General features: G+C 48.3%; 10 protein-coding genes and 1 non-coding gene across 15 annotated transcripts; 7 read left to right on the top strand and 4 right to left on the bottom strand.

The window, feature by feature from the left end:
* Window positions 1-136: 136 nt before the first annotated feature.
* Window positions 137-4,268, top strand: FOXG_10407 (uncharacterized protein). Of its 3 annotated transcripts, XM_018389733.1 has the most exons (3): window positions 137-355; window positions 412-3,309; window positions 3,367-4,268. In XM_018389733.1, exons 1-3 carry the CDS (start codon window positions 279-281, stop codon window positions 3,977-3,979), a joined length of 3,588 nt encoding a protein of 1,195 aa, XP_018248059.1. In that variant the 5' UTR covers window positions 137-278; the 3' UTR covers window positions 3,980-4,268. The 3 variants fall into 3 exon arrangements, with proteins under 3 accessions (XP_018248059.1, XP_018248061.1, XP_018248060.1); XM_018389735.1 differs by having other exon boundaries at window positions 412-4,268; XM_018389734.1 differs by lacking the exon at window positions 137-355 and having other exon boundaries at window positions 382-3,309.
* A 96-nt stretch (window positions 4,269-4,364) lies between these two features.
* On the bottom strand, window positions 4,365-6,435 carry FOXG_10406 (uncharacterized protein). The gene is made up of 2 exons (XM_018389732.1): window positions 5,868-6,435; window positions 4,365-5,739 (listed from the first exon to the last, which is right to left on the bottom strand). The coding sequence occupies exons 1-2, from the start codon at window positions 6,240-6,242 to the stop codon at window positions 4,873-4,875; spliced, it is 1,242 nt and encodes a 413-aa protein (XP_018248058.1). The 5' UTR covers window positions 6,243-6,435; the 3' UTR covers window positions 4,365-4,872.
* A 148-nt stretch (window positions 6,436-6,583) lies between these two features.
* On the bottom strand, window positions 6,584-8,420 carry FOXG_10405 (uncharacterized protein). 2 transcript variants are annotated; one of them, XM_018389731.1, is made up of 3 exons: window positions 8,192-8,420; window positions 7,379-8,125; window positions 6,584-7,327 (listed from the first exon to the last, which is right to left on the bottom strand). In XM_018389731.1, exons 2-3 carry the CDS (start codon window positions 8,007-8,009, stop codon window positions 7,218-7,220), a joined length of 741 nt encoding a protein of 246 aa, XP_018248057.1. In that variant the 5' UTR covers window positions 8,010-8,125; window positions 8,192-8,420; the 3' UTR covers window positions 6,584-7,217. The 2 variants fall into 2 exon arrangements, with proteins under 2 accessions (XP_018248057.1, XP_018248056.1); XM_018389730.1 differs by having other exon boundaries at window positions 7,379-8,420.
* A 352-nt stretch (window positions 8,421-8,772) lies between these two features.
* On the top strand, window positions 8,773-10,951 carry FOXG_10404 (uncharacterized protein; the record flags this gene model as incomplete). The annotated part of the gene is made up of 2 exons (XM_018389729.1): window positions 8,773-9,481; window positions 9,534-10,951. 2 exons carry the CDS (start codon window positions 8,773-8,775, stop codon window positions 10,847-10,849), a joined length of 2,025 nt encoding a protein of 674 aa, XP_018248055.1. The 3' UTR covers window positions 10,850-10,951.
* Window positions 10,952-10,964: 13 nt separating this feature from the next.
* On the bottom strand, window positions 10,965-13,994 carry FOXG_10403 (uncharacterized protein). The gene is made up of 6 exons (XM_018389728.1): window positions 13,813-13,994; window positions 13,461-13,715; window positions 13,292-13,391; window positions 12,824-13,231; window positions 12,683-12,773; window positions 10,965-12,632 (listed from the first exon to the last, which is right to left on the bottom strand). Exons 1-6 carry the CDS (start codon window positions 13,882-13,884, stop codon window positions 11,363-11,365), a joined length of 2,196 nt encoding a protein of 731 aa, XP_018248054.1. The 5' UTR covers window positions 13,885-13,994; the 3' UTR covers window positions 10,965-11,362.
* A 642-nt stretch (window positions 13,995-14,636) lies between these two features.
* FOXG_10402 (uncharacterized protein) lies at window positions 14,637-16,125 on the bottom strand. 2 transcript variants are annotated; one of them, XM_018389727.1, is made up of 3 exons: window positions 15,390-16,125; window positions 15,158-15,336; window positions 14,650-15,108 (listed from the first exon to the last, which is right to left on the bottom strand). In XM_018389727.1, exons 1-2 carry the CDS (start codon window positions 15,920-15,922, stop codon window positions 15,159-15,161), a joined length of 711 nt encoding a protein of 236 aa, XP_018248053.1. In that variant the 5' UTR covers window positions 15,923-16,125; the 3' UTR covers window positions 14,650-15,108; window position 15,158. The 2 variants fall into 2 exon arrangements, with proteins under 2 accessions (XP_018248052.1, XP_018248053.1); XM_018389726.1 differs by having other exon boundaries at window positions 14,637-15,336.
* Window positions 16,126-17,670: 1,545 nt separating this feature from the next.
* FOXG_10401 (uncharacterized protein) lies at window positions 17,671-19,079 on the top strand. The gene is made up of 2 exons (XM_018389725.1): window positions 17,671-18,547; window positions 18,604-19,079. The coding sequence occupies exons 1-2, from the start codon at window positions 17,794-17,796 to the stop codon at window positions 18,687-18,689; spliced, it is 840 nt and encodes a 279-aa protein (XP_018248051.1). The 5' UTR covers window positions 17,671-17,793; the 3' UTR covers window positions 18,690-19,079.
* Window positions 19,080-19,599: 520 nt separating this feature from the next.
* On the top strand, window positions 19,600-21,609 carry FOXG_20293 (uncharacterized protein; the record flags this gene model as incomplete). Its single annotated transcript, XM_018400563.1, has 4 exons — window positions 19,600-19,779; window positions 19,839-20,808; window positions 20,886-20,946; window positions 20,995-21,609. Exons 1-4 carry the CDS (start codon window positions 19,710-19,712, stop codon window positions 21,607-21,609), a joined length of 1,716 nt encoding a protein of 571 aa, XP_018248050.1. The 5' UTR covers window positions 19,600-19,709.
* Window positions 21,610-21,932: 323 nt separating this feature from the next.
* On the top strand, window positions 21,933-24,503 carry FOXG_10398 (uncharacterized protein). The gene is made up of 3 exons (XM_018389724.1): window positions 21,933-23,751; window positions 23,796-24,188; window positions 24,237-24,503. Exons 1-3 carry the CDS (start codon window positions 22,211-22,213, stop codon window positions 24,358-24,360), a joined length of 2,058 nt encoding a protein of 685 aa, XP_018248049.1. The 5' UTR covers window positions 21,933-22,210; the 3' UTR covers window positions 24,361-24,503.
* A 492-nt stretch (window positions 24,504-24,995) lies between these two features.
* FOXG_10397 (uncharacterized protein) lies at window positions 24,996-27,103 on the top strand. Its single transcript, XM_018389723.1, has 2 exons — window positions 24,996-26,171; window positions 26,220-27,103. Exons 1-2 carry the CDS (start codon window positions 25,395-25,397, stop codon window positions 26,946-26,948), a joined length of 1,506 nt encoding a protein of 501 aa, XP_018248048.1. The 5' UTR covers window positions 24,996-25,394; the 3' UTR covers window positions 26,949-27,103.
* Window positions 27,104-27,208: 105 nt separating this feature from the next.
* On the top strand, window positions 27,209-27,282 carry FOXG_20292. Its single transcript has one exon. It is a non-coding gene; the product is annotated as a tRNA-Val (tRNA).
* Window positions 27,283-27,365: the final 83 nt, after the last annotated feature.

Raw genomic sequence — 27,365 nt, 5'->3', positions numbered from 1 at the left:
CCAATTATGACATGATTCTCCACTTAGACTGAGACTCGCGTCCCCTTGCTCAACCGCAGATTTGTCGATCGCCGCTCTGTGGGGATTCTAGCATAATCGCCGAGTCTAGACTCACTCTAACTAAACTCTACCTTCCAGCCTCCCGGTCTTCGGCGTTCGCCCCTAGTGGCAAACCCTAGGAATCCAACCTTCAATGCTCTTCTTCTGTCTTTTGCCAATGGTGAAAATGACCGTTGGGGGAAAACGTTGAAGATTCCTTCGAATGTGCACTGCTGAGAATGGCCAGTCCAGCTTGTGTACAGGTGCCGAAGAAAAGCATCGTTTCTGAAGCTACTCGGGAGCGCGAGACGTTCAGGTAACGAGGCAATTTCACCCTAGAAATGTTGAGTTATGTTACTGAGATCCAGTTAGATATGACGACTCGCTTTTCACCAATGTTCGCTTTAACGATACTGGATTGCCTGTTCCGAGCAATGAGCTCTCCACGTCTCCTGATGTCGTATTGACAGCCCTGGCTCGTTTGGCGGCTTCTCAAACTGGTGCAGCGCGCTCAATGATCTCATTGTTTGATCAGACTCATCAGTATATCATCGCAGAAGCTTCATCGATAACCCCATTGATTCCGAGCTTGGGACAGGATGGTCACCCGGAAACTCTTTGGCATTGTGGAACTGCAATCCCGCGATCGCATAGTGCTTGTGAAAGCACATTATGTTCCGATGAAATTCAATCAGATGCATCTGGACCAAAGGCCAACCACGACTTACCCGTCATTGTAGTTGATGATGTTACCCTCGATCCCGAGTACTCAACTAAACCGTACTGTCGACCCGGAGGCGCCGCAAGATTCTACGCCGCAGTGCCAATTCGCACGGATCGTGGTGTAAACATCGGAGTTATCTGCGTAATCCATACCGAACCTTCATTGCCATGGGAGGATAGTCATTCAAGACTTATGAGAGAGCTTTCAAGAGCCGTGACTGAACATCTCGAGACCACCAGTCTGAAAAGCCACCAACGAAGGAGCGAAAGGAAGAGCTGGGGTTTGACCAGTTTTGTCGAAGGGAACACAGCACCTTTGAGCCAAGTCTCATCTACCGGACGAGAGTATGCAGAACATGAGATGAGAGGTGACGGTATGGCCAGGTCGCGAAGGCCAAAAATCAACGACTTGCAGCAAGCCTTGGGAGGAATGAGTGTCAGAAACTCAACTGCCACAGCCGACTCCCGCACGACGAACGCTCTTCACACCAAAGAGGTTATCATGTGTGATCCTCAGGCCAGATCAAAGTTTGCCCATGATCCAGGTCAGCTCCTCGAAACTCCACGGCAAATCTTCTCAAAAGCAGCGTCAATTGTCAAGGATTCTATTGAGACTGATGGCTGTTTGTTCCTCAATGCAGACATGCTTGAGTTTTCAAGTGCAGGCTCTTCCACTGAATGGATAGACGAAGACCTGGCGACTCGACGACCTTCAACATTCAGCTACAATGAGAGTGAGGATGCCTACACAACTGGCTCTTCTGATGACCGTCTACGACCCTCTTGTCAAGCACTCGGCTCTTCCGAACATGGGGCAGCTCATATTGCTCTCCCGCAAGCCCTTCTCGCCAGGATGATTCGACGATACCCTAGGGGCCATGTGTTCAACTACGACACCGATGGAAATCTACTCCAAGAAGAACTGTCTGATGATTCAATTCGTCATCCACCAAACAACAATGACTGGGGAAACCTACATAACAGACAAGCCCACAGGTTCCGAGTTCAGCAGAGAGAAGAAGCAAGTATTCTCCTCGAGACCTTCCCCGGTGCTCGAAGCATTGCATTCGTTCCTGTCTGGGACCTCAGGAAGAAACGATGGTCTGCTGGTGGCTTTATTCACACTTACAATATCAAGCGTACCTTCACGATCGACCTCGACTTAAGTTACCTCAGAGCTCTCGGTATGCTCGCGGCGGCCGAGGCCTTCAAGTTGGAGACCCTAGCTGCGGACAAGGCCAAGACTGATGCACTTGGCTCACTGTCTCATGAGTTGAGATCACCGCTTCATGGTGCCGTTCTGAGCGTTGAGCTGCTCAACGATACAGACCTTACTATTCCACAGCAAAATATTGTTCGCACCATTGAAACATGCTGCCGAACACTCTCAGATACAATTGACCACTTGCTCGAATATTCCAAGGTTAACAAGGCTTTGCCTCAAGAAGCGACTCGAGAGACCCAGGCAGACGGAAGTGGTATCAACAGGTCCTCGTCCGTTAGAATAGCTTCGAAGCCATCAAGGAAAGTCGTACAGCTAGATGTTCTGGCTGAAGAGGTTCTCGAGAGTGTCTACGCTGGATTCAACTTTCAACAGGCCACCCTTGCCCAATCATCCAGCCAAACACCTCGACGACCTGGTCACACATCTATCCGCCGAATGGACACCATGCAAGCTATGGAGGAGCTTCAAGCTCCATTGAAAAAGAAAGGAAATCTTTCAACGAAGATCGGAGACGTCGACGTTTTCCTGGTCATCGACTCACGACCATCGTGGGGTTTCTACACCCAGCCAGGTCCCGTGCGTCGAATTATCATGAATCTGTTCGGCAACTCGCTCAAGTACACGCAATGTGGAATTATCAGGGTCTCTTTAGAGCAGACCAGCGCTTTTGGTGCTGATGATAATGACTGCTGGGTAACCATCAAGGTGTCTGATACTGGCGTGGGCATTAGCGAGGACTTTCTGCAAAACGGCTTGTTCAAACCATTCTCGCAAGAGAACCACTTGTCTCCTGGCACCGGTCTCGGACTTAGCTTCGTAAAGCAGATAACTGCACAGTTTGGAGGTCACATCTCTGTCGACAGTCGAATTGGCGTCGGTACTACGGTAACAGTGAGACTACCAATGAAGCTTGGTGACGACTGCCATCACAACGTCTGTGAAATTCGACAACGAGAAGAAGAGTTTGACGCGCAGACGGAAAAGCTTCGAGGTCTTCGGGTCAAATTGGTTGATTTCAGCAAAGACTCCGTTACGGGAGGCGGTTCCGTACAAAGAACGATCGAATCTCCTGACCAACTTGTGCAGGATATGTGCAAGGAATGGTTAAACATGCAGGTCAACACCACCTCAGAGACACCTTGCTTCATGCCAGATCTCGCAATTTGGTCTGAGGAGGGGTTTGAAAGACCTTATGTTCCGCAGGATTCAGTCCTGGATATTCCAAACATTGTGCTCTGTGCCAATGCCGTTACCGCACATCAGTATGCCACTGGCACCAAGACAATACCACGTCCCGGAGTCTTCGAGTTCATTTCACAACCGTAAGTAATATTCTATGATACGCCATATGCCGTGCTCCAGGCTAACTACAAATCTAGACTCGGTCCTCGAAAACTTGCCAAAGCATGTTCACTAGCCTTGTATCGCTGGACAGTCATGCAAACATCTACCCAATCTCCAACCACAGCATCAACAGAGCCCGAATCTTTGAGCATCGTCACCAGCACTGCCCCTTCACTAACAAACCCAAGCTCACCCTTCCCCGCGAGCGAAGACGAAACCCCAACACAACCAAAAGACTATTTCAGAGCATCCGAGTTCCTTCTTGTTGACGACAACTTCATCAACCTTAAGATCCTCTCCTCATACATGAAGAAGCTCAAACAACCATATCAAACAGCTTCAGACGGTTTAGAAGCCGTCACAGCATATGAAGCAGACCCTGGCCGATATAGCTGTATCTTGATGGATATTTCGATGCCGGTCATGGATGGGTTTGAAGCAACGAGAAGGATTCGTGCTTTTGAGTCACAACAGGGGTTGAGACCTGCTTTGATACTTGCTTTGACAGGGTTGGCTTCTGAGGAGGCGCAGAGGGAGGCTACTGTCAGCGGATTGGATTTGTTCTTGACGAAGCCTGTGAGGTTGAAGGAGTTGGGTCCCATTTTAAGAGCCAAGGGGGTCTTGGAGGAGGAGTCGAACCTGGGCTGAGTATCATGATCTATATGAAGAAAATTAAGGTGTATGGGATCGAAAAGAACTAATTAATACGGGACAAAATAATGAAACAGATAGAAAATAACGATGTCAATGGGATGAGCTGAATCTGTTGTGAATATGGATGGAGAGATAGATGGCATCGACTGATGTCATGAGTTACGGTTCGGAAGCTTATGCTTTTGGTTCAAGCAAGAAATAACCTCAGGGTAGATATGTAGAAAGTATAAACCTTGTATGAAGTAACGTTTGAGTAGTACTTCAGAATAGTTCTTCAGCCTACGTGTCTTTTATTCATATTGTAAACTGGAAGAGTGTCGATAGATCAATCCCCTCTCAACTTCATCCTTCCAATAAGGTCACGACATGATGTTTATGAAGCCCAAAAAAGTCTGGACTCGTCTTCTATCATGGACATGGGGTAGCGAGAGGTGAGAATTATATATATTAGGTATCAACAAAAAAAGACATGAAAAGCACGCTTCATCAACCCACCATCAGCTCCATAACCCCTAACAATCCCGTCCTTTCACATAACTATCACCCGTTCCTAAATGTCCCGCTAGATGCAACTCCTCAAACATGAAAAAGCAGAAACAAAAAGCAAGAAAACAGATAGATGTTTTTGCCCAAATAGAACGCCATGTCGCTTTCATATCCGTAACCCTTGGTATCTTCAACACGACCCAATAAGCGCCAGACCATACTCTCTCGGATTTCTTTTATCACTCCTGCCCTGATTGCTGTGGATATGTGTCTTTTGTTTCCTTAGATTGTTGTGTTTGGTGTTGACGCCTCGAGGTCCATGATCCGCCACCCCCGTCCTTGATGCTTTCACAGGTATCGGTCTATAGATGCCTGAGAAATAAGTTGCGAGGCTCGACATACTACTGCCGGAGAGGAGTTTCCTTGAAACGCTTTACCCAGTGCTGTCGCACGCGGCTGGGCATCTTGCAAAACACCATAGCTTTGCACTCATTGATGAGTACGCCCTCAGAGATCTTGACCTGCAGATCAAGATCCTCATCTGCAAAGTCACGGAAAAATATGTCCAGCGCTTCCTCTTGCCAGCGCAGAGTATTTCGAGATCGTACAGCCTCGACAATCTCCTCCATAACAGGCCCGTTGGTCCCGTTGGTATTCTGGCTATCCGCCTGGGAAGGAGACCCAGCACTCGGACCATCACGCACAGCCAATGGCAGCATGGAGGAGTTGAGAACAGACGTTGAAAGAGCACGAGAACCATCGTTGGACGAAGTACGGCGACGCTTGCCAGGAGATTCGGGGGCCGACTGACCCATAGGAATAGTAGTAGCAGGTGGCGTCGATTCGAACATGTTCGGGGTGCTTGAAGTGGGCAGCTGTCGCTTGCGGCTCTGTGTAATAGTCTCGTCGGGCGGGGTAAGAGCATTAGCATTTGCTACAGTCGGTGGTCCGCGTGGAGGAATTGTAGTAGACGTCGGTCGCGGCTGGGTCGCCGACCCAGTGGAGGATGTAGTGGGAGTTTGAGTCAACATGGGTCGCGAGTTCGGGCTCTCGAGGCCAGGAGGTCGAGGCGGAGGATCGCTTGTCAAATTGAGTATACCGGTGCCCGGCATATCGGGGTCATCGGTCATGGGGCCATCTGTTCGTCTCCGTGGTTTCATTATACGTTTGGGAGCGCCACCCGAGCCGATGACGTCTGGATAAAGGACTTCCATAAAGTCTTCATGATCAAAGGGTCGGCCGCGCAACGCCCTAGACAGCGGTTCCCTCTATTTGAGAGTCAGTATGTGCTTGACACAGTCGTTTCGTATGCGCGAGGCTGTAGTAGCCGGGCCTTGTCGTTCGCGTGATGGCAATTCCCGATCATTCGCATCGTCATGGCACAAGGAATGTTTACCTCGATATGGGCGGTCCACGCCTCCTCCGTAGCAGTAACCGTTCTCGCAACCGGATTGTAAACAAACTCGGGGTCCTCGCGAAGACCTCTCCATAACCGGAATCGTTTTCTCGCGTTGTCACTCTTGTTGATCAGGTGGCTTTTCGCTGGGTAGGCGCCATGGCTCTCCTGCAGAGCCAGAGCAGCGCGCTCCCAGGCCTCTGCTTTAAAGGAGGAGTTCTCACGGAGACCAAGCTGGACGCTCTCGCAGAGACTTCGGAAGAAGGTCGCTTCGTATGCGGGAGTCCAGCTGAAGCGCGGAGCTCTTCGATCGCGGTCGACTCGAGCTGGGGGCTGGCCGTCTGGGCCGAGGACATCGGCGTCTTCGTCGGACATTGTTCTAGAAGGTGGGGGGAGAAAGGAAGGAAGAATAAAAAAAGCCCCCTCGTGGCTTTCTGTGGGAGGCTGAGGCTGAAGCCGAAGCAAATGCTCCAACAACAAAGTCGTGTATTGGTACAGTCTTGACAAGACCTGACCTGGATCAAAAACGATGGGAACCAATTCTAAACCAAACCTTAGTGTTAGCTCGCCCAGTCGGGACTCGGCCGGGCGGTGAGTTTTTAGGTGGGGACGAGAGGTCACCTGGGCCACTGGGAATTTCACTATGCGTTATCACGTGCGACCACTGGAAAAGGGGAATAGAGATCAACAATTGCTTGGAATAGCGATTAATTTAAGCTGGCGTTCGGAATCGACGGTAGAACAATGATATCACATCGATGTTTATGGTACTGATTCATTGTCTATCGAGATGCATCTCACCGGAACTTTTGCTCCTTGACTCGATCCAGGGCCGCGGACAGGGATTGGTAAGAGCTGAGGCTCAACTCCCCGAGAAAAGTCCATCTCATTGGTCCGTTTGAGTCTGTGACAGGTCAAGGCAATACGACATAACGTTTCTGTATTGCAAGGATTAATCTCACCAAACAATATCATTGTATGCGCCAGCACTTGCATATTTCCTTGGCCATCTTGATCGCACATGAGTAACTTTTCTTTGTGATAGACTCTTTTTATTATGGAGATGTCCCACCTTCAAATGGAGCATCATGCCCGGTACAGCCGCGGTTACCGCCCGTAGCATTAACATTACGTCGATGCCTATAATCTGGGCCTTGATAATCCTTACTCTGTTTAGTAGGTCAAGGTACATACACTTTACGTCATTCAGGACTCCGATATCGATGAGAAATGTAATTGAGTTTACAGACCCAAAATAGCAAAATTATTCTATCGACCGAAGATATCTTGGCTCATGACTTCGAAAATGTAGGAAAAGTGAATGTCATCAATGAACTTTCAAGAGAAGGATCAGAGGAACAAGAATTGAATAAGAGCAAAGAACGCGATACCAGCACCAGCCAGTCCCAAATGTTGACTCATGGCGCCAGATACGATAACAGGGCGATCTGTGGACTCTCCTGTTCGGGCGTTAGTTTTCAAACCTATCACGAAATCAACAGTGAACTTACCAGGAGGAGAATTCTCGGGGGATTCAGGGACTACGCTGGGCTTGACGCTTGATTGGAATCTATTATTGCCTCCAGTGACCTTGGGTGCAGCGTTTCCTTGCTCCTCGGGTTGTTCCTTGCCGGGCTTTGCCATGGGCATTTCAGTTGGTGCAACTTCATTCATGTAAGGACGGTCCGAAACTGGGTACGTGATAGTGGCGGTGACAGGCTCAGGGCCACAAGTAGTACACGTCTGAACATCACACGTGAATCCATACGGAAGATCGTGCTCGTTCTTGGTAGGCTTTGCCTCCATGCCACTGTACGTCTCCGTGATGATATACTCCTGCTCAAAAATACCAGTAGAGCAGAAAGCAGGGTACTTGGTAGTGTACTCGAGAGTATGGACACAAGTTGGGCAGCCGCAGTGACAGTCGGGAGCTTGGACTTCGACAATGATGGCTTCTCCTGTGACAGCTGGCTTGTGAACCACGCATGTCGGGCCAGGGACGGTGACGGTAGCTGGAGGACGTAGGCCATCGCGGGTGAAGCATTGAGTTATCGTTGCTGTGCGGGTTTCGTACTGGACATCTTCTTGAGCGATTCCGAAAGCAGCGAAGAGCGCTGGAACAACGAGTGACTTGGAATACATGATTAACGAGAGTGAATAGCAAAAATGCACCAAACGAATGACTGCAGCTGGAAATCACACAGCTGAGAGAATAAGCAGAGAAAGAGTGTTTTGGATGTCATAAAGGGGACTTGGCGCTTATTAAATTCTCGTGTTAGTAATGCGGGAATGTACCTTCCATACCTCAACGTCCATCTGATTACCTAAAGACTGTGGCTTGCCGTCGACATGAATAGTGTCATGCCAGATTATGCCACGGAAGACCCATGTAGTGCGTGTCGCTATGCTCTGCTTGCTCTTAGCGGCCATTATGCTGCTCGTCTTAGTTTTAAAATTTGGTTCCCATGGATAACTTGACAGTGGCTGACTGAAAGGCCAAAATTCGTTACGGTTCTTTGCTTGGTGGAATCTAATGATTCTGGTCTCTGTTGTTGTTTAATCTCTGGTATGCAAGGGAGCAACTCAAGGGAGTCTTGGTGATTAGCCAGTTTAGTAGGATGGTTGATGTCTCACCTTGGGCGCGGTGACATCTCATATTAAAACTCATATTCTAGACCAACGCCTCGCTAGCTAGATTGAGACATTGTCCAGTTGTTGCTCGCCACCCAATTTCAATATCTTGAGATATAGGGAGCAACCAACAGATGCCTTATGCTTCATGGGCTGAGTGTATGCAGGGCTGAGCTGAACATTTGAGTGTAGAGCAGTTAAGAGTTGTAGAAATTCATGGTATTGGACAGGTCCCTGATCTCCGTCTTCCCAAAGCTTTCATTGATTCTTCATGATGTCTCCTGTTCACCTGTTCCCTTTCTTACTCGCATGTCTTTTTGGTGCATCCATTGCTCTTCAAGATGACCAAAGGCAGCCTGAATCTTGGTGCATAACCTATCTATCAACTTATCTGGTCTCAGTATCAGATGGTCACACTCGCCCAGCGGCTTCTTCTGTTGGCGAAGCCTTTTTCCCAGAGACCTCTGAAGCAGCTTTGACATTTTCTACAGATCAAGCTATCCCCTCAACTTTCCCTGTTCATGATGATCTAGTTATTACCACTTCGGCCCCCAGTCCAACTACTGGAATTTTAGTCCCCGATGCCAATGGTCGATCAGTGATATTCCGCATCATTCCGGAATTGCAGGACACCAAACGAGATCTCCAGGTCAGGGCAGTTGGCGGTTTCGTTGGTAGCCAGTCAGAGATCTGTGCTGCTGCCGCTATCTTCAACCTTGTGCAAGGTCGTTTGCTGGATGGTACCTGGCCCATATACTACAACGGTGAGGGTTTCAAGGAGCTACGTGGCCAGCCAGGAGCGTTACCTCGAGATGCTGTTGCTGAAACCTTTGTTGATGAAGATGGATTCCTCCAGTTTTTCAGCTCAGTCCTACCAAATGGTGAGGCAGGCTTCTGTCAAGAAGCTGAGAGCGGCCAAGTCTATATCACCTTCACTGCATCGCCCCCAAGTTGCCAATCTATAAGACTTTCTATTACTGGAGGTATGGGCATCTTTTCGTGCCACTGATTGTAGACTGACTAGTTTTCTTCTAGTTGACGAATGCCGAGATGGCGATATAACCTCAACCCCTTCTTCTAGACCTGCCAGTGTACCTCCGCTAGCAGAATCTACATCAGCACTGCTCGGAACGACATCTCCCTTCAACGCAGCAGCTTCTGTGACCACAAAGGCGATCCAGAAGGGTTCTTCCGCTATAGATGTCCCAACTTTCACTCCTCCTTTCCAAGACACTTCTCAGGTCAAACCTGTGTATACTAGCTCTGTTCGATTTTATAACAGCTCTTCGTCTGTTATATTCCCGACACACCCTGCTCTTACTCAAACATCTTCTATATTGGAAATTTCAACTCCTGTCACAGATTTCCCACTTACATCTCCGCTGAGCTCCTGGGCCTCAAATCTGGAGAACCTGCCCACAGATGCACTATCCACGAATGACTTGGGAACGTCGAAAGAGCCACCTTCTACCTTTGAGCCTACTACAACTGCCACGCCAACTACCACGAATGCTAAAAATACAATTGGCACTAGCTCTGGTATTGACTCTACGCCCAGCTCTGTTGTTAATTCTTCTACCACGTCTGGGCGATCATACAGTTTCGAGACTGATACTAGCACACTATCAGATCTGTCAGTGGATGCTAGTTCATCTTTTGACTCGAGCCCAACGAGCCTTTCAACGGCTGATACCAGACTTTCCACCACGACAACTGTCGATACCACAACTTCACATACTTCAACCACTACAAGCTCTGAAGCGACGGGCACACGTGCGTGTCCAGAGGGCCTGTCTGAACCACTGACATTATTCGATGGCCAGAGGCCATCTGACAATGGTGTCGAATGGCTCGTGCTCCCTTTTCTGATAACGATCTACGGTCAGGCTAGTGATATGCTCTATATCAGCCCCAGCGGGCTTGTTACACTGGGAGACTCCTTCGGGGCCGATTCGTTCTCCAATGTGGCCTTACCAGCTGAAAATGTTGGGCCACTGGCTATTTTTCCTTACTGGATTGACATGATAGTTCCCGAAGGTTCAGGGGCTGAGGTCACATACCAGATTGAGGATATTCCCAACCAGCCAGGGGTGTTGACCATAGATTGGTGTGTTTTCTCTACATCAGATGGAACTGAGCCAAACCACTTTCAAATGGTAGTTTCAGAGGATCAGCTGACCCCATTCACCTTCTTCTACTATACTATCAATCCTGGGGGAAGTTATGCTACTATCGGGGCCCAAAATCGTGGCTCGGATCAGTTTTTGCAGTATTACGGCCCCATCCCAGATAGAACGTTCATGGAAGTCAGCACGTTTGGTGATGAGGAAATACGTATTGGTCAGTTCTGAGATCCCCCAAATTCTTAATGGTCACTTGATCATTTCCTTATTCTTTCTTGTATTTGTTTCCTCCCTTTCGATCTCTGGATTAGTTAGGCTTTCAGGGCTACGCGAAGCTTGGTTTAATAGATTGACTACACGTGGCCCCCTTTCTGGTCAGATAAGATGTTGGCAGACGAGAATATGAGAGCCTAGGGCAACAGTGTATAGTTGAATTGCCTTCAAACCTTGACTGTATTAGCTACACTACAATATCATCTCATTCTTGGTTGTCCTTCGACCCAATCCCTCAAAGAATCGCGCCGAGCATCCAAGATCCCGTGTTGAGCGAAGGACCAGAGTTATAAAGCTGAACCACCCAAAGAATATAAGCAAGGCATTTTTAACCAACCCATTAAAGACCGATTCCAACAAGTTACAACAAAGGCGGAAGAAATCAAGATTCGGTCAAATTACCTCATCAATGAACGTAAAGTCATCTCTATGTACACCAACTATGTGAAGTGAAAAGAAGAAAAGGCGCTATGTTGAGCTCTGGATAAAATCCAAGTTAAGGCTCCTCCAATCCCAGAGCTGCGAGAAGTCCCCGAGGTCGACGTCGGTGATGTTGCCTAGACCGTAATCGATATTGAGATCCTGGGGATGATAATCAACGTATGTTGGAGGAACCATGCCACCCCCAGTATGGTCAGCATGTGGCATTCCATAAAGACCTCCTTGGACAATGCCATCGATACCGGCGCTTGGTGATGGGACTTGCTGAGGTGGCATGTGGCCGTGCGCGACATCCATGTTGTAAGCAACCTGAGGTTTCGCATACCCTTCGGCGGGGACTTGGTTGTTCATGACATAACCAGTGTTCTCATGGTTGTCATAAGAAGAGTGAGTGCTCTGCGGCGTCGATCCTGAAGGCGCGCCTTCAGAACTAGCGTAATAGCTCGGTGAGCTTTCCTGTGACACATGCTCCGGATGATATCCATCCTCAGGCTTGATAACGACATCATGACGGGTATTTGTGGCTGGTGCTGCTGGAGAAACTGGAGCGACTCGTTGTTTCTTACGATTCACAGTCTCACGTGGCGGTGCCGATCGTCTGGGCATCTTCTGAACCATCTTAACAAGAATGTCATGAGATGTCTTTGCTGTCTTCGATAGAGCCTTGAGGCGCTTCAACAATCTGATCGCATTATCCACTGAATCGGCGATCTCATCCTTTCTAGGGATTGTGTCGTCCTGATCTTTGATAACAGCAGTGGAGAGAACTGCGGCTGTATCGAAGAGTGAGAAGATGATAAAGTGGAATCTTGCGTCTCGATGAGAAGCATGATCAGCCCACCGAGTGGTCGTGTCCAAATTCTTGAGGGAATAGAAGACTGCATCTTTTCGGACAGCGAGTAAATCCGCAGGTGAATTCCGCGTATACACTTGCGCCATGAACGCTCGCATAGGGTTCAGAATCATAAGATATGCCATCGTATGGATATAGAACCGGTGGTAGACAATCCATGGAAACTTATAATCCTTCGACGTGTCAGGGTTGTCGACATCATAAACTGCAGGGAAACGTCGGATCCAGTCCTCAAGCATGGACTTATACTCTTGAATATCGCTTGCTGAAGTGATGTTCTTGGGAGCACCCCATCGCTGCGCGAGCTGAGTGACCAGCTCTGACTGAAGTTTCATATGCAGAAGTGGTGAAGGAGAAAAGTCTTCGAGTGTGAGACTTGGTGGCTCCACGTTGATATCACTGTGGTCAATGATCGTCGGACGACCTAAACCAGAAGCAAATTGCCTGAAAAGAGTCAGCATATCATGCACCTAGACTTTGGTGGTTTCACTTACCAATCCCAGCAATCCAAGATACACCATACTCTCCGACGCATCTCGCGTTCAAATTCTGATAGCCCTTCAGCAATAGCAGTTCGATGAAGACCTGGTGCAAGAGTTAGATCACTGATATCGCAGGAGATCGAACGTACTCACCTAATTCATGTGCCTCTCGAACAGCAGCACCAATAACATGCCACGCCTCAACAAACTTCGCTTCCGACTTGTACCAGTAGATTGAGTGAAGCATCCACTGAATATTGAGCAGATGACAGTGACCCACCGGAATCACTCTTCCGAGTTCCGTAGCGGCCTTATGGTATTCGACTGTTAGCTTCTCGGCAGGTTCGGAGAGCTCAACTTCGACAATGGGCTTTATCTCAACATCCAGATGCTGCGTGGCACATGCGCAGACCATGACGAGCAGGATAGTCCATTGAAGAGAGAGCGACTGATTACGATTCCTTCGCTCCCACCATTGTTGATATTCCTGGAGGAAAGTTGGCGGATAGATAATGTAGTAGTGATAGTTCATGTTGTTGAAAAAGCTCTGAACAAGAGCGTCTGGCGGGTCGTCAGTTAACAATTTCTTGAAAATATGGTTACTTGGAGTTCACTACTTACCCATCTGAGGGCGACCAGGCAAGACATCGATAGCATGCTTGAGCTGGGGACAGGTACTGGGATGGACCCAAGTCAGTTCGCCCAGAGGCTTCTTGTCCTTCTGAGATGAGTTTTAGTACGCAATTCAACTGAGACGGCATTTTTGTCAGTGAGGAGAGAATTTCCTTACCTTTGCATCGATAGTCAGTGACTCAAAGAGAGGGCCAGCGGCATAGCCCATGGCTCCCAGCCCAACGTCGTCGTCATCCTCATCAGGCTCGGAGTCGTCGGGTTCAACGTCATCCTCACGACTACGCGAGCGCTTCTTATCGCTATTTGGCGTGAGCCCGTCAGACGGTGAGCTCGCAGTAGTCGCCTGAATGAAGCGGCATTTATCTGCGACCTTGCGCTTCTGGCAATGGTTGCAAGGCCATTCTCGATTGCACTGCTGGCAGTGAGTACAGGGACTTCATCGGCCCCGCGGGGCGGTCGAGAGGTGCCCCAGAGGGTTTGCAGGTCATCTTTGAAGGGCTATGACGTACCTTTTGCTTTCTGCGATGACACTCAGCGCAGGCCGAGCGATATTGAACTGTATGCGAGCTGTTATCCTCCATGTTAGTGTGGAGTTGACGTGTGGAGATCGACAGGGAGCGACGCGAAGAATCCAAGGATGGGCAGAGGAAAAACTTTGTCGCGTAATTCCGGAATTGTTGTAATTGAATACGGAATGGCTCTTGTCTGGTTGTGGTCTAGTCTAAACGGATAATGCCGCCCGTCTGTCTTAGAGCACCTGGTGTTCCTTTGTTTTTGTCCAGAGCCTCGGCAATTGATTTATGATGATGTTTCAATGATAAGTTATCTCTTCAAACAGGATTTCAAGAGTTGCAGACCGTCCAAGTAAAAGCTGCCCCTGAGAAATGAATATCGGTCCGAGTTTCGATCACCAAGAACGCCATCATCGCCTACACCTGAGACCCAAATCTGTTGTGGCACCTGAGATGCAGCCATCCTCGGGCTACACGAAGTTACAAAGCCACATTTCTCACACTTGAGGCAATGCATTCCAGACTAGATTGAATGGCTTTCTCATCTTTGCGGGGTTGTGACATGATGATAGGTTGTAATGCCAAACGCCTTTCCGGCAAGGCTGAAATAAACTCGCATATTATTCGCCCAACGTCGCACAAAGGTTCCAGACTCTCAATTACGGGTAAAGATTCCCTTGATAGGACTTAATAAGAGCACTGCACAGAAAAGTTTCAATTATACGAACGGCTGATGTCGCTGATGTCCGAGCACGTATGTGTCGCTATCAGCAGTGTCAAAGCTCAGACTTACGTGGCAATCAAGGTGAAACTAGTGAATAGTAATCACGGGGATACTGGTATTTGCAATTATTCCATTTTAAGGTTCGCGGCACGGCAATTCATACAGCACTCGAGCTACGCAAAACAGTGCGACCGGCAAGCTCGACTAGGTCTAGGCTCTGGATTAGATGCTTCCACCACTCTTCCATGGTATTTATTTGCCAATCTCCAGGTTGATCTTCACACATCGGTACTGATGTGCCGAGAACTATAGGCAGGGTTGTGAGTTCAATGAAAACGTGGCTAAGTCCGATCGGCTTCGACAATGAATGGTGAGTACGGTGTGTGAGAATTTATAGACAGGTAAGAGCACATTTTAATGGTCTCAGATGAAGCCTCGGCCATAGAATCCGCATTCCGACATTCTATGATGTTAAATCAGCCTTAAGAATACAAAATCTTGAGTCCGGCAAAAGGCAATATCTAGATCAGATTTATAGTGCTGTCGTCATTACATTCCGCATCCTTCCTCTTAAGTAATTTCAGCACGGCTTCATTGGTCAAGCAAGTGCCGACTTACTTTAGTCCTTTGTCAAGCCTTGTCTTATATCCTTCAAAGACTTGATCTGCTTTCCGTTTGTATCAAAGTTGTTTTCGCTGAGCCAAGCCTCAAACGCCTTCTTAACAAGAGGCCACTCTTCGTCAGTAATGCTGAGCCAAGCTGTGTCTCGGCGCCTTCCTTTGAGAATCATATGCTTTCTATACCAACATGTTAGCAGGCGTCCTCAAGAAATGGAATCTATGATAAATACCTGAAGATACCCTCAAAAACAAAGCCTAATCGCTCAGCAGCTGCGAGACTAGGTTTGTTGAGATGATTGGCTTTCCACTCGACTCTTAGATAACCAAGATCCTCAAAGGCGTGCTTGATAATCAGATAAAAGGCTTCAGTGGCAGCACATGTCTGTTTCAACTGAGACCCAAAGATGATACTCCCAATCTCAATCCTTCTATGGCTTGGAACGATGTTGAGGTAAGACATTTGCCCAACAGGTTCAGACTTGGGGTCATCGCGTGGCCCAGAGAGAACAGTATAGAAGAATGGATCCTCAGTCTTGCTGAATCCTTCAACAGCCTCTCTCCATTGTTGTTGATCAAGGTATGGTCCTCCAAACATATATGTCCAAAGATGTCCGTTTTCCTTGCCGCCAAGGTGCTTCCAGCTTGGATCGGCGTGAGATGGTTCCAATGGGATAAGAGAAGTGTAGCGTCCGTCAAGGGACCCACGAGAGGGTGCGGACGCGGTGCCCGAGGGTGTAATTGGACCAACTGGTTGTTCACTCATGGTTGTAGACGTCGAATATAGGACTTGGGTTCGTTTTCGAGAGTTTGGAAGTCTTGAGCTTAATAGTAGAAACTCGGGGCTCGGATCCGAAAGAACACAGAGTTCGGGGCTTATCTCCGAATGTGAGTCAGCCTATGACTACGTCCTCTGGTTGACTGCTGCAGATAGATAGTGAGTCACGCAATTTCTGATAACCAATTATGGTTAATCCGTCGTATATAGGAACTTATCAATACTAGAAACTCGATTGAGATACAGGAGCCTATCAAATGTTTCGACCAAACGTCCTGCATGACAAGTATCGGGTGATCTGGTCGCGTAGTCACGTTGCCATCATAGACATTGGGATGGGTTTCAAGGAGCCTCAAAGTTGAGCTATGCTGTTTTAATCATCCTATAGGCTACCGTAAATATATTGATTATCTTGTTTACGATCTCTCCAAGTTTCAAGGAGCACTTGATTTTCGTTCAATTATGATGGTCAACAGAAGCGCTCTTGGCATATGCTATAGCACTTCAAAAACTGGTATCTGAAACACTGCATTCAAAAAATCAAGTCATCTTTATTTTGAAGCCTACAAGTGCTCAGTCGTATTGTGGAATCGAGTATGTACTTCTAGGCTTTCGTGACAGTTGATGAATTTCTGATCTCTCATACGCCTAATTCTGTTCCGCCCTGTTAAATGGTTTTTCGGTTTTGGTTGTCGATCCAAATTGACTCTCATATGTCTCTACATCTGGGTTTGATAATCACAATCGCATCAAAACATAAATAAGAAAGATTTCTCAATTCCCTTTATCTTGGTGAGTTGACGCCAATCATTGCCGAGTAATCGTCACAGCCATCATGAATCCATACATCATGTACCCTGGAGCCACTTTTTGGAACCCAGAAGCGCCTTGCTTCAACTCTCTCTCCTGTAAAAATTCTTTCTTGGCACGCACTGTTAGTGCGGTGCTAGGAGCGGGATTTTCTGCAGGCCACGCGACCACACAAAAACTGCGGGGACGCTATCGGCTCCCTAACAGCAGTTTTCAGAGAAGGAATTTTGGAGAGTTCGCCTTCTCTGACAACACCTTTGTCGGATCTAATGGCGGCACCTCAGAACCAGAACGCCTTAGATATCGGAGGGCGATGCCCCGGGCATTCGTAGCGACATCCTTCCGATCAACGACGCCGATTGCGATGGGTTTTTCTCCTTTAAAGGCAAGCCGCACCGTCGGCCTCTGATCCCTTCCCGAGGTTTTTCCCTGCCGCCGCGACAGTCGACTACGAGCTACAACTTGGTTACTGGAGATTGTGGACTGCGTCAGCAGATGTAGTGATGCGCGAGAGAATTCTGGTCGGTGGAAAAAGTTCGACAATAGATTGCCCTCGAACCCGCTGACGGGTGACGGGCTTGAGAAATACAGCACCTTTTGTGCCATTGGTATGCTGGATGGTGAAGGAAGCGGGGTATCCTGTACCTAGCTAGCTCAGCACGTCTTTTGCTCCAGTAGGAGATTTGGCTTCGTTACAGCCACCCAGACGAAAAATACACATACATACATACATACATACATACATACATACATACATAAGCGCCTTGCTTGACGATCGAAGGATTCGCCAAGCTAGCAACTCCCAATCATGCAACACAGCGCCACAAGGAACCTGTTCTGGCAACGTCATGTGAATACTGCGCCTTGCTAATTAATAATTGGTGATTGACCGTACAGTCCCCACGTTGGGATAAATTCAGCCTTACAGTCCATCAAGCATCAATCAAGATTTAAAGAACGAAATATCCACTTGGAGCTCAAATAATTCTTTCTAGAATCATTCTAGTATCTCAGTTCTTAATATTCATTTACACTCAACGATATATAAGATGACAGACAAGAAAGGCCCTGGCAAAGCTGACCAAGAAATGGATTCTTCCTCTTCAGCGCCAACAGAGCTTCCTCCTTCATATGATATCACTCTATCTCAATCTGAGTCTCAACAACAAGATCAATTACAAGCCACGGAAGACTTTCCTACTCTGGTTCTTGATGGCATAAAGATCTACTCCCTATACGCACCTAATCGCATACTCTATCAACTTAGCAATGCACCATACGACGCCACTCGGAAAATCTATGCCATTGAGAAACTACGATACCGCATGACGAATGGCGGCTCTGAACAAAAGCTAAAACACACTGTCGATCATATCTACGACTTCAGGCACGGCATCTCGATAGAGTCATACAAACAAATCACTATCCTGGGACAGACGAGTCGGAAGCGTACTTATCCCAACATGATCATGCACCGCTGTCTCAATGGCTGCCACACGATTTGCGAAGGTGGCCAAGTGAAGCTCACCCCAGACTATGTACTCAAAGCAGAGTCCCCTCTGAAAGATCGGCTGAATCAAGGGAAGAACAACACCACCATATGGAAAGACGAGAAGGGGGAGGTGGTTGCCATTGAGACGAAACTCCAGCGTGATGAGAATGGTAGCATACAAGAGCTTCCAAGGCTTGCCATCAAGGCTAGGATTGAAGAGAAGCTGTATGATCTGTTGGTCACTTCTTGGTGTGCACATGTCTGGAAGGATGCCCAGAAGGATTTGAAAGAGCCAATGAGTTGGGATAAATGTGAGCCACAATATTGTCACCCATTTTGAAGATCTTTGCTGACCAATTGACTCTAGTCAAACGGATTGCATCGACCATGCCAAATAAATCAGCAGGTATATACGGCGGGGCCGGAATCGGCGGTGCTTCATTAGGCTTCTAATCTATCCGAAATGCCTTCATCCAAGATGTGATAATGTGACAGCGAGATTACAAAATACGAAAATCCGTCGATTAAATCATTGGGTGCCCTCTTGCCTGTGATTTTGTCCGAGCGCTTCTTATCCGTGACGTGCTTTAGCCTCGTCACACGGCTCGGCTTGATATATAAAATTGATTGTCTTATCACAATTAAACAGCTTCGCGCCCAACAATTCTTTCAGCGCCATTGGCTTATCGTGCAAATTGACGAGGCTGATAAGGTCATTTTGAGTTCAATACGTCTCTCAACCTAGCGAAAATTGATCTCGGTTAACCGCCACTTAAACTCGGCTGAGATATTTATCCTGAAGCACAAACATGGCAAATCCCGCGATTTCTCATGATACATCACTGATGCAACGCAAGCGGTGCAATTGGACCCTGAATCGGACGTCAAACGCCGCTGATCGTTTGCACGGATAAAAGCTAATCGTCGAAATATGGATTGTTCTTTGCTTGTGCATGGATGCATTGATAATGTTCATGATTATCGACCAGGATCCACGATTTGCATAAACACGGGCTGACCGGTATAACCTTATGCTGTGCTTAATATAGCTCTCCACTCGTCAGAAGAAGCAAAGAGCTCGTATTGTTTCGTGAAACTTCCCTCATCACCTGCCAAGATAACAGTTCCCGCGCATCGCCCAAAGCCACCCGTGAAATAACCCAAGGACTAAAGGGCTCGAACAACGGGATCATACCCAAACAAACGCTCGTGGAAAGAGTCCGGTGATGCTTCCACCGGAAATGTGCCCCTTTTAGCGTCCTCGTGGCGTGAGCTAGCCCAAAAACCAATTTCTCTTGGCGGACGCCGGTGGTAATTTAAACGACCAGGGGTAGGGAAGCGAACAGCTCCCCTTGGTGAGATGAATAAAATGAAGGGCCACCCCTAGCTTCTTCAGCTGGATTTCAGCTGTTCTTTTGCTGGCCTTGGTCACGTTTCTGAATGAAGTCGTAGACGGAGGGCAAAGAGTCCAAGATGGCTCCGACAAGTCGCATCGCCTTTTTGGCGCTGTCATTCCTCCTTTCAGGCCATTTCGCAGCAGCTGGTAAGCAGACGAACAGCCCCTGGGATGAACAACCATTAACACGCGATTGAACGCGCTAGAATGCGACATTTCTGGCAATTACACGATTATCGCTGCACCCGACGACCAAGATGGAGTTCAATCCTGCAAAGATGTCGATGGCTCTTTGTCGCTCCTCTTCGATAAGGATCCCTCTTCCTGGCCATCCGACAAAGCTACGGTAGATCTCGGCGATATTAGTTCACTTACCGGTGACCTTGTCATTTATCCCCACCACGATTCGAAGAAGACGGTTGTCACGGCATCGAGTCTGAAGACAATTGAAGGAGCCCTTACGATATGGAACACAGGAACCGGGAAGGACCACACGATTGAGGAGTTCGACTTGGTATTCGACGCGTTGGAGGAAGTGGGCAAGGATTATGTTATCACGGAAGCTTTTGCCAAGCTCTCACTTGAGCACAAGACGGATATCACGGTGGGAGGTATGGCGAGAGTCTACGATACCGATGTGGAGGAGTTGGAGTTGAACGGAGTGTATACCGTCAATGGAGACTTCTCAATCGACTCTAACAGCGATATGAAGGAGCTGGATGTTCCGGCTCTTACCTACGCCAACAAGGGCCTCATCGTCAAGGGCAACAACGCTCTTGAGAAGGTCTCATTTGCAAAGCTGAAGGGTGTCAAAGGAAATATGCAGTTCAACCAGAATGGTGCGCTGCAGACTATTTATCTCGCTGCCCTCGAGTCAGCTGCGACTATGTCTATCACCGCTAACGGAAATGATGCTACCGTACTGCTCCCTTGGCTGTCGTCCATCGGAAACAGCACTACTACTGCGACCTCAGACTTCAGCGGACTTGGCAAGATTGAGTTTTCATCCCTACGCACGGTCAATGGTTCACTGACCTTTGAGTCTAATTCGTTTGAGGATCTCACTATTCCTTTGTTGAAGGAGATGAATGGTGCTATTGCTCGACCATTACTCATCCATGAACCTCCCTTAGGCGTCTTGGGAGAATTTCTTTCCCACATCACGGCGTCCACAGGGTGAACTCGGATAATTCTCCCACGAGCAGATGTAACGCCGAGAAGCAGACAGTAATTAATTACAATCCATTGGTTAGAATTATCGGTCTGTCCCTTCAATCTCGCTCTTCCAGCAGGGAACCTTTGGGTTTGCGGGCGGTTTGTACTCCCATATGCGACTGCAGTTGGTTTGATGCTAATATCAAGAGCATTGTTGAAGGAAAGTACACTTGTGTCGGAGATCACGACAAGAAGGAGAGGAAGCCTAGTACTGGAGGCATTGAGGATACCGAGGGCAACCCTAAGGATTATATGTCATCCCCAGATGACAATGGAGGTAATGGTGGTAGCGGCGGTGGCAGCAGCGGAAGCGGTAGTGGCTCGGGCAGTGGAAGTGGGAATTCTGATGGTGACAAAGGGGGCTCAAAGGGAGGACTTTCAACAGGAGCCAAAGCTGGCATTGGAATTGGTGTCGCCATCATCGTTGTTCTTCTTATCGTCGGCGCCGTAATGTTCTGGCTCTGGCGCCGCCGTCAAACCGCAGCACCCGGCGAAAAGCGCCTCGGCAGCAGTGGCAGCGGCTCAACCAAGAAGGGCATCTTTGATGGGCAGCAAATGGGTGTCCAAACAAAGATTGAAGCCACCAACCCCAGCCCATCTCCTAGCATCGGCACTTTGAATTTCGGTCGCAACTCCCTCATCGAGTCGACTGGCGGCTTTACCGAGAAGAGCCTCAATGCCTGGAAGACGATCCGAAGAGTCAGTGTTTCTTCAGGTGGTTCTTCAACGGCTAAGGAGGGAACTAGTATTCTCAAGGGTTGAAGAGGAGAGAACAGAACAGATAAGATGGCGAGTGTTTAAACTGCAATTCAGCGTATAGTGATACCACAGTCCTTTAATAGACATCAGCAGGAAACGGCCTGTACCTCTTTTCATAGGGTAATTTTAATACTATTAGGTTAAACAGTCTATCAGAATTCACTCACTCACCTCACTCATCAGTCCACTGTCTACCGTACATCAGAGATAAAGGAACGTCAGCTAGGACTCCAATTGAACCGCTGGACCCTTAAATTTCCAGGAAAAAGAATGGCAAAGAAGAGGTGAACCACTTTAAAAGAATCCACGCAAGACATTTGATGTGGAGATGATCTCCAACTTTTCTCACTCAATCACAAAGCTTCACATGCTCATCTGAGGCTTCTGACTTGGTGAAGAGAGACCCACTGCTGATTACGAGAGGCAAGAGCCCCTCATCAGCAGAATCCCTTAACAAGTGATCGTCGTGCGGTGAAAACACCGAAGTTGTCATTTTCATTCGTCTTGACAATCAATCTCTTGCACTTGACTTTTCTGTTGCAATTGAACCTTTTGTTGGGCATATTATACTGCAAAAACGCGCGTTGGCTTTATCGCTGCTAAAATGACGTACCCCCGTCCCGATTTCGAGCGTAACCCACTTCATTGGGAGTCCCTCAACGGACAATGGGATTTCCTCTTCGATGATGGCGATTCCGGCCTCAACGAGAATTGGCAGCGTAAAGGCCTTCCAGAGAAGGTCAATGTCGACACCTCTGCCAATCGCAAAGAAACTGGCCAGAACGACAGCGTGGTACAGAAGATCATGGGTGACGCCCATTCTCTCATTCAGAACAACGTCTTTGCTTCATCGACGCAGACTACCAACTCAAAAACCAAAATCAATGTTCCCTATGTATTCCAATCTCCTGCTTCTGGTATCAATGACCGTGGAGTTCATGAGGTTATGTGGTATGAGCGTGCCATCTCAGACTTGCGATCAGCGCAGGAGAAGGAGAAGGGTCATAAGCTAGTCTTGAGATTTGGTGCTGTTGATTATGAGGCTACTGTTTGGGTCAATGGAGAATATGTCGGTGGTCATCGTGGTGGACACGTTCCCTTCGAAATTGACATCACAGATGCCGTGGACGCCGCCAAGGATGCTACTACCCACCGAGTCACTTTGCGCGTCTATGATTCGGCATATGATCTGACACAACTTCGAGGCAAACAATACTGGGCTGCTAAGCCAGAGACCATCTTCTACACTCCCTCTGGTGGTATCTGGCAGTCTGTTTGGCTAGAGGTTGTTCCCAGTGCTCGTATTACTGATAGCTCTTATGGCACTGTTATCAAGTCCAATGATATCCACTCTGGCCAGCTTCGAAGCACCATCGCCGTCAAGGGACGAAGAATTGGAAAGGACTATTCCGTCGAGCTCGAATCCAGCTTTGCTGGTATTCCTATTGCTAAATCGGACAGGAAGGCTCTTCCCCGAGAGACGAGTTCCGTTGGCGTTGAGCTGAACATGCGTCTGTCCGAAGAGCAGAGATCCAAGCTACCCAAGTCTGTCACTGAAACTGCGCCTCTGGACAACGACTTTGCTTGGCGCGATGGTGTTGCACTCTGGTCTCCTGAGCATCCCCAACTCTATGACCTCGTCATTCGCCTGTATGATGACGCCGAGAATGTCATAGACGAAGTCAAGACAACCACTGGCATGAGAAACATCAACTGGACAACAGGAGACGGTACCTGGCGACTCAACGACAAGCCCTACTTCCAGGCTCTCTGCTTAGACCAAGGCTACTGGCCTGAGACCTTCATGACTCCTCCTAGCTCCGAGAGCCTCAAGCTGGATATTGAGCTCGCCAAGAAGATGGGTCTAAACGGTTGTAGGAAGCACCAGAAGGTTGAGGATCCCCTCTTCTACTACTGGGCTGACAAGCTTGGTTTCCTCGTCTGGGGTGAGATTGCGAATGCTTATGCGTTCAGTGCTGAGTATGTTGATCGATTCAACGCCGAGTGGACTGAAGCTGTCAAGCTGGTTATCAACCGTCCATCAGTCGTGACATGGACTCCTGTGAATGAAAGCTGGGCTTATCCTAACCTCGAGGATAACGTTGATCAGCGTAACCACATTCGTCAGCTCTACTATCTTACCAAGTAAGTATATCGGCTTCAATTTTAGACTAGTGCTAAAGCTCTAGGGGTCTTGATGATACACGAAGTATCAACGATAACTGCGGATGGCAGCATGTCCTTACTGACCTAACCACATTCCATGACTATAGCGATGGCCCTGAGATCGAAAAGACCTGCTCCACTCTTGAGGGCATCATTGGCCCGAAGGCTGGTCGAGGCGTCTTCCTACCACCTATTCCTGGTGTTGACGAGGGCTCTACGCATAAGCCTGGCGCTCCAGTCATGAACACCGAATTCGGAGGTGTCAACATTGCACCAGCCAAGAAGGAAGATGGCGATAGCCTCGATTGGGGTTACACCACTGCCACCAACGCTGATGACCTGGTAGAGAGAATTGAGCGCCTCGTCAATGGTGTTGTTTTAGGAGGACACTGTTGTGCTTTCGTCTATACTCAGCTGTAAGTGTGATTTGACTCCTGTGTTGATATGGGACTAATGATATGTAGGGCGGATATTGAGCAGGAGGTCAACGGACTGTACACTTTTAACCGAGAGGAGAAGTTGGATGCTTCCAAAGTCAAGGCTGTGATTGACAAGGCTCTCGGTGCTTACTACAACAGGGTGAAATAAGGATCACGCCAGGTATACTCTAGATAGTGCGCCGAGTTGAGGCTGGCCTCTGGATACTTAGCTCCGAAATAGATATGATACGAAAGACACATTCTTTGCATGATTACGTACCTGAGTCCCCCATAGCTCCTGAAATATAACCATAAAGATAATTTCAAGTGCCTCAGCAAGCACAAACATACTATTTCGAGACTCGTCGAGTCGATATATGCCAATGAAATCGATCATGGGCTGATTTATCCTTTGGCATTATTCGAATTTACAGCTATCCTCTTATGAGATTGGCCCATGTGCCTATTAAAGATTGAAACTAACCCCATTTTACTTCCGAAACATATGGCTATCAAACTCGGCGCCTGTATCCATGGTCCTTGAAATGATGGATCGGCCAAATTGCACAAACAATCATGCTTACTATATGAAGCTCTAATTGGGCGATCTATCAAGGTAACATAAGTATATCTACACAGAATGAAACTTCGTGATAAAAGTACTGTCAGACAGATTTTTGATCGTTGCATGCTGGGATTTCATGTCTATGTCAAGCCTCGACAAAGAATCGGACGATGTTTGCTTTTGTGACACAGTGCTAGTCCTCGCTAAGAACGCGGCCAGTCCCAGTTTGATGATCAATTGAAAATCACCAAAACAAGACAAATTTGTTATGTAACATGACCAAAACACTTCTCAATTATATCTTGGAGATTCTCACATAAAATCAAATCATTACAGCCTCGGCATTGACCATAATATGGCATCATGAGTTCATGACTGCGGGGATCGGGAAAAGAGCTGTCATATCACGTGATTTTACATGAGATCGGGTCGACTCACCAGACTTGGACCCGACGCTCCATGATGTGGCTGGGGGATCATCACCAGTTCAATCACGGCGCCAGACCCGGCTTTTTGCCCGCGGTTGGGAGCATCACTATCTTATCGCAACCATCACAGTATATGATATCAGTTTTGTTCCATTTAATTGTATGCTGTAGTCGCGCGCGCTTCCTCTCCCTCGCCTCGCCTCAGGCGCGATGCCTTCGACACGGCCGCCAAACGCGCAGTCGCCCATCGTCGATGTCGACGGCGCCCTTGATAACATCGACACCATTCGCATCCCCGAACCCCACGGTACATATTTACAAACACGCGGAGCTCGCGCAGCTCGTCGAATATACAAAGCTATGGGTGTCTGGCCATGGGACATTGTTCCCGAAGCACCTCCTAAGATGTGGGCCATCAATCTGCTAGAGGATCTCGCTCTTGTCGCAGACCATGTTGCCAGAAATCCAGGTGATACGCTGCAGGACCTTCAATCAGAGCTTCGGAAGTCTCTAGCGCGCGATCGCAAACCTTCTTATGCTGGAAAATTGATGGCGCAGGATGTTCACGCTGCAAAGAAGCGATTCGTTCGAACAATGCCTCAATCCCCTGATGCTCAAGACGACACTGGTGACGATGTTGGTACTGCCGAGCGACGATCCGGACGACGGCGAAGAACCGCAAACTATAGCGCTCCAGACTCACCAATTGACCCATCGCGATCGCGTCGAGATACTTCTTCAGAGGAGAGCGAGGAGCACATGGCCTCGTCTATTACCGTCGCCTCAGAGTTTCCTCCATCTCCCCCTGTACCTCGCAACATCAAGCATCTGAAACGGCCAGCCACAACAATACCCACACCAATTGAGAAGCGTGTCCGTCATAGTTCGCCAGAAGGTTCGCGCCTGTCGGCTGCGCAGAGCCTTATGATGTTTAGCTCTCCGATGGCTACGTTCCAAATGGCCACATCTTTCGGCCCAAATGCAACGGTCTGTTTGGCCAATATGCGATGAGCCCTTATGCTGATACATTGATAGGCCAATGCTACTCGTTCTCTCGAACCGAATAATCTTCAGGAAGCGTTAAAACCCGCCACCAATGTCTTCGTCGCAGCAATTGACGCACACGTCCGGACGATACGTTCCTCGCTTGCCATTGCTCAACAGGAAATATTCCCTCATAGGTCCAGGTCCCAAGAAGCTATGAGCAAACTTCGCGCCGCCCAACTGGGCGTACAAGCGATCCAAGATGACATAGCTGAGTCGCAAGACAGGCTGCGACGACTTGTCGAAGAATCCGTCGCCGAGGATGCTCTTGCGCCACAGCTCCATGCACTCCAAGAAAACAACATGTCTTTACCGCCGGAAATCGCACAAGCAATACGAAGCTATGAGAGTCGCCGTGCAGCTAAGAGCGAAGAGATAAAAACCCAAGAATCAGCCATCAATGCTAAACGCGATGAGCTAAAACGAGCGGCCGAGGAACTCGACATGGCGGAGAAGAACTCGGGCGGCATAGAAGCCGACATTAGAGATCTCCAAGCGGCGGTGACGCGTGGAACAGAAGCAGCCCGGTTCGCCAACATGTTTAGCGTGATGGTGCAGCTGGGACCGGAGGGATTGGCGAACATTGAACAGATATACCCAGAGATTGGCTCTCTACTTGAGTCGCTGCTCGCGTCGAGGAATAGCCCTTCGCAGCAGAACCATAACAACAATCATCATGTGCATAATGCGGTGGATGGAGACGAGGCTAATGGACTGTAGGGATTGGGCACGAGACTAACGTTAGTATAGCGATTTGAGTATTCCTTATATGGCGAGAATAGATTTCCGCATTATCTAAAATTAATTTGACGTTAGTACCAGTTGACATCACATCTATCGCATCTGATGTCTATTTGGCCAATATTTTCTGATCGAGTTCAGGGTAACGCTAAAGCCCAGTGCTTGGACCAACTCAATTCGTATCGCTCAGATGCCGGGTATGAGGTGCTACTCTTTCAATTCTTTCATCCAATTAGCTAGGTTCCGTGGTCTAGTTGGTTATGGCATCTCGTTAACACCGAGAAGGTCCCCGGTTCGATCCCGGGCGGAACCACATTTTTTGTCCATGACTCTTTTTTATCTTTTCCAGTTCGCTGACCCCGACGAAGTTTCACAATACAGTCGCTGTATCAAATG

Source organism: Fusarium oxysporum, chromosome 7 (assembly GCF_000149955.1).
Source record: "Fusarium oxysporum f. sp. lycopersici 4287 chromosome 7, whole genome shotgun sequence".
NCBI classification, from domain to species: domain Eukaryota; kingdom Fungi; phylum Ascomycota; class Sordariomycetes; order Hypocreales; family Nectriaceae; genus Fusarium; species Fusarium oxysporum.
The sequence above is the reverse complement of the archived record's forward strand: the minus strand, read 5'-3'. Positions and strand labels throughout refer to the sequence as shown.

Excerpts from the sequence above, each read along its gene's own strand:
- FOXG_10407 (XM_018389733.1), top strand. The coding sequence starts at position 279 with ATGGCCAGTCCAGCTTGTGTACAGGTGCCGAAGAAAAGCATCGTTTCT. Across the intron at positions 356-411 it reads CGGGAGCGCGAGACGTTCAG|ATATGACGACTCGCTTTTCA; the intron begins GTAACGAGGCAA and ends AGATCCAGTTAG. Across the intron at positions 3,310-3,366 it reads TTCGAGTTCATTTCACAACC|ACTCGGTCCTCGAAAACTTG; the intron begins GTAAGTAATATT and ends CTACAAATCTAG.
- FOXG_10406 (XM_018389732.1), bottom strand. The coding sequence starts at position 6,242 with ATGTCCGACGAAGACGCCGATGTCCTCGGCCCAGACGGCCAGCCCCCA. Across the intron at positions 5,740-5,867 it reads CGTGGACCGCCCATATCGAG|AGGGAACCGCTGTCTAGGGC; the intron begins GTAAACATTCCT and ends ACTCTCAAATAG.
- FOXG_10405 (XM_018389730.1), bottom strand. The coding sequence starts at position 8,009 with ATGTATTCCAAGTCACTCGTTGTTCCAGCGCTCTTCGCTGCTTTCGGA. Across the intron at positions 7,328-7,378 it reads CCCCGAGAATTCTCCTCCTG|GAGAGTCCACAGATCGCCCT; the intron begins GTAAGTTCACTG and ends ACGCCCGAACAG.
- FOXG_10403 (XM_018389728.1), bottom strand. The coding sequence starts at position 13,884 with ATGGAGGATAACAGCTCGCATACAGTTCAATATCGCTCGGCCTGCGCT. Across the intron at positions 12,774-12,823 it reads TCGAGAGGCACATGAATTAG|GTCTTCATCGAACTGCTATT; the intron begins GTGAGTACGTTC and ends CTCTTGCACCAG. Across the intron at positions 12,633-12,682 it reads ATCTTGGATTGCTGGGATTG|GCAATTTGCTTCTGGTTTAG; the intron begins GTAAGTGAAACC and ends GACTCTTTTCAG.
- FOXG_10402 (XM_018389726.1), bottom strand. The coding sequence starts at position 15,922 with ATGAGTGAACAACCAGTTGGTCCAATTACACCCTCGGGCACCGCGTCC. Across the intron at positions 15,337-15,389 it reads GTTTTTGAGGGTATCTTCAG|AAAGCATATGATTCTCAAAG; the intron begins GTATTTATCATA and ends ATGTTGGTATAG.
- FOXG_10401 (XM_018389725.1), top strand. The coding sequence starts at position 17,794 with ATGACAGACAAGAAAGGCCCTGGCAAAGCTGACCAAGAAATGGATTCT. Across the intron at positions 18,548-18,603 it reads GCCAATGAGTTGGGATAAAT|TCAAACGGATTGCATCGACC; the intron begins GTGAGCCACAAT and ends AATTGACTCTAG.
- FOXG_10398 (XM_018389724.1), top strand. The coding sequence starts at position 22,211 with ATGACGTACCCCCGTCCCGATTTCGAGCGTAACCCACTTCATTGGGAG. Across the intron at positions 23,752-23,795 it reads CAGCTCTACTATCTTACCAA|GGGTCTTGATGATACACGAA; the intron begins GTAAGTATATCG and ends CTAAAGCTCTAG. Across the intron at positions 24,189-24,236 it reads GCTTTCGTCTATACTCAGCT|GGCGGATATTGAGCAGGAGG; the intron begins GTAAGTGTGATT and ends AATGATATGTAG.
- FOXG_10397 (XM_018389723.1), top strand. The coding sequence starts at position 25,395 with ATGCCTTCGACACGGCCGCCAAACGCGCAGTCGCCCATCGTCGATGTC. Across the intron at positions 26,172-26,219 it reads CTTTCGGCCCAAATGCAACG|GCCAATGCTACTCGTTCTCT; the intron begins GTCTGTTTGGCC and ends ATACATTGATAG.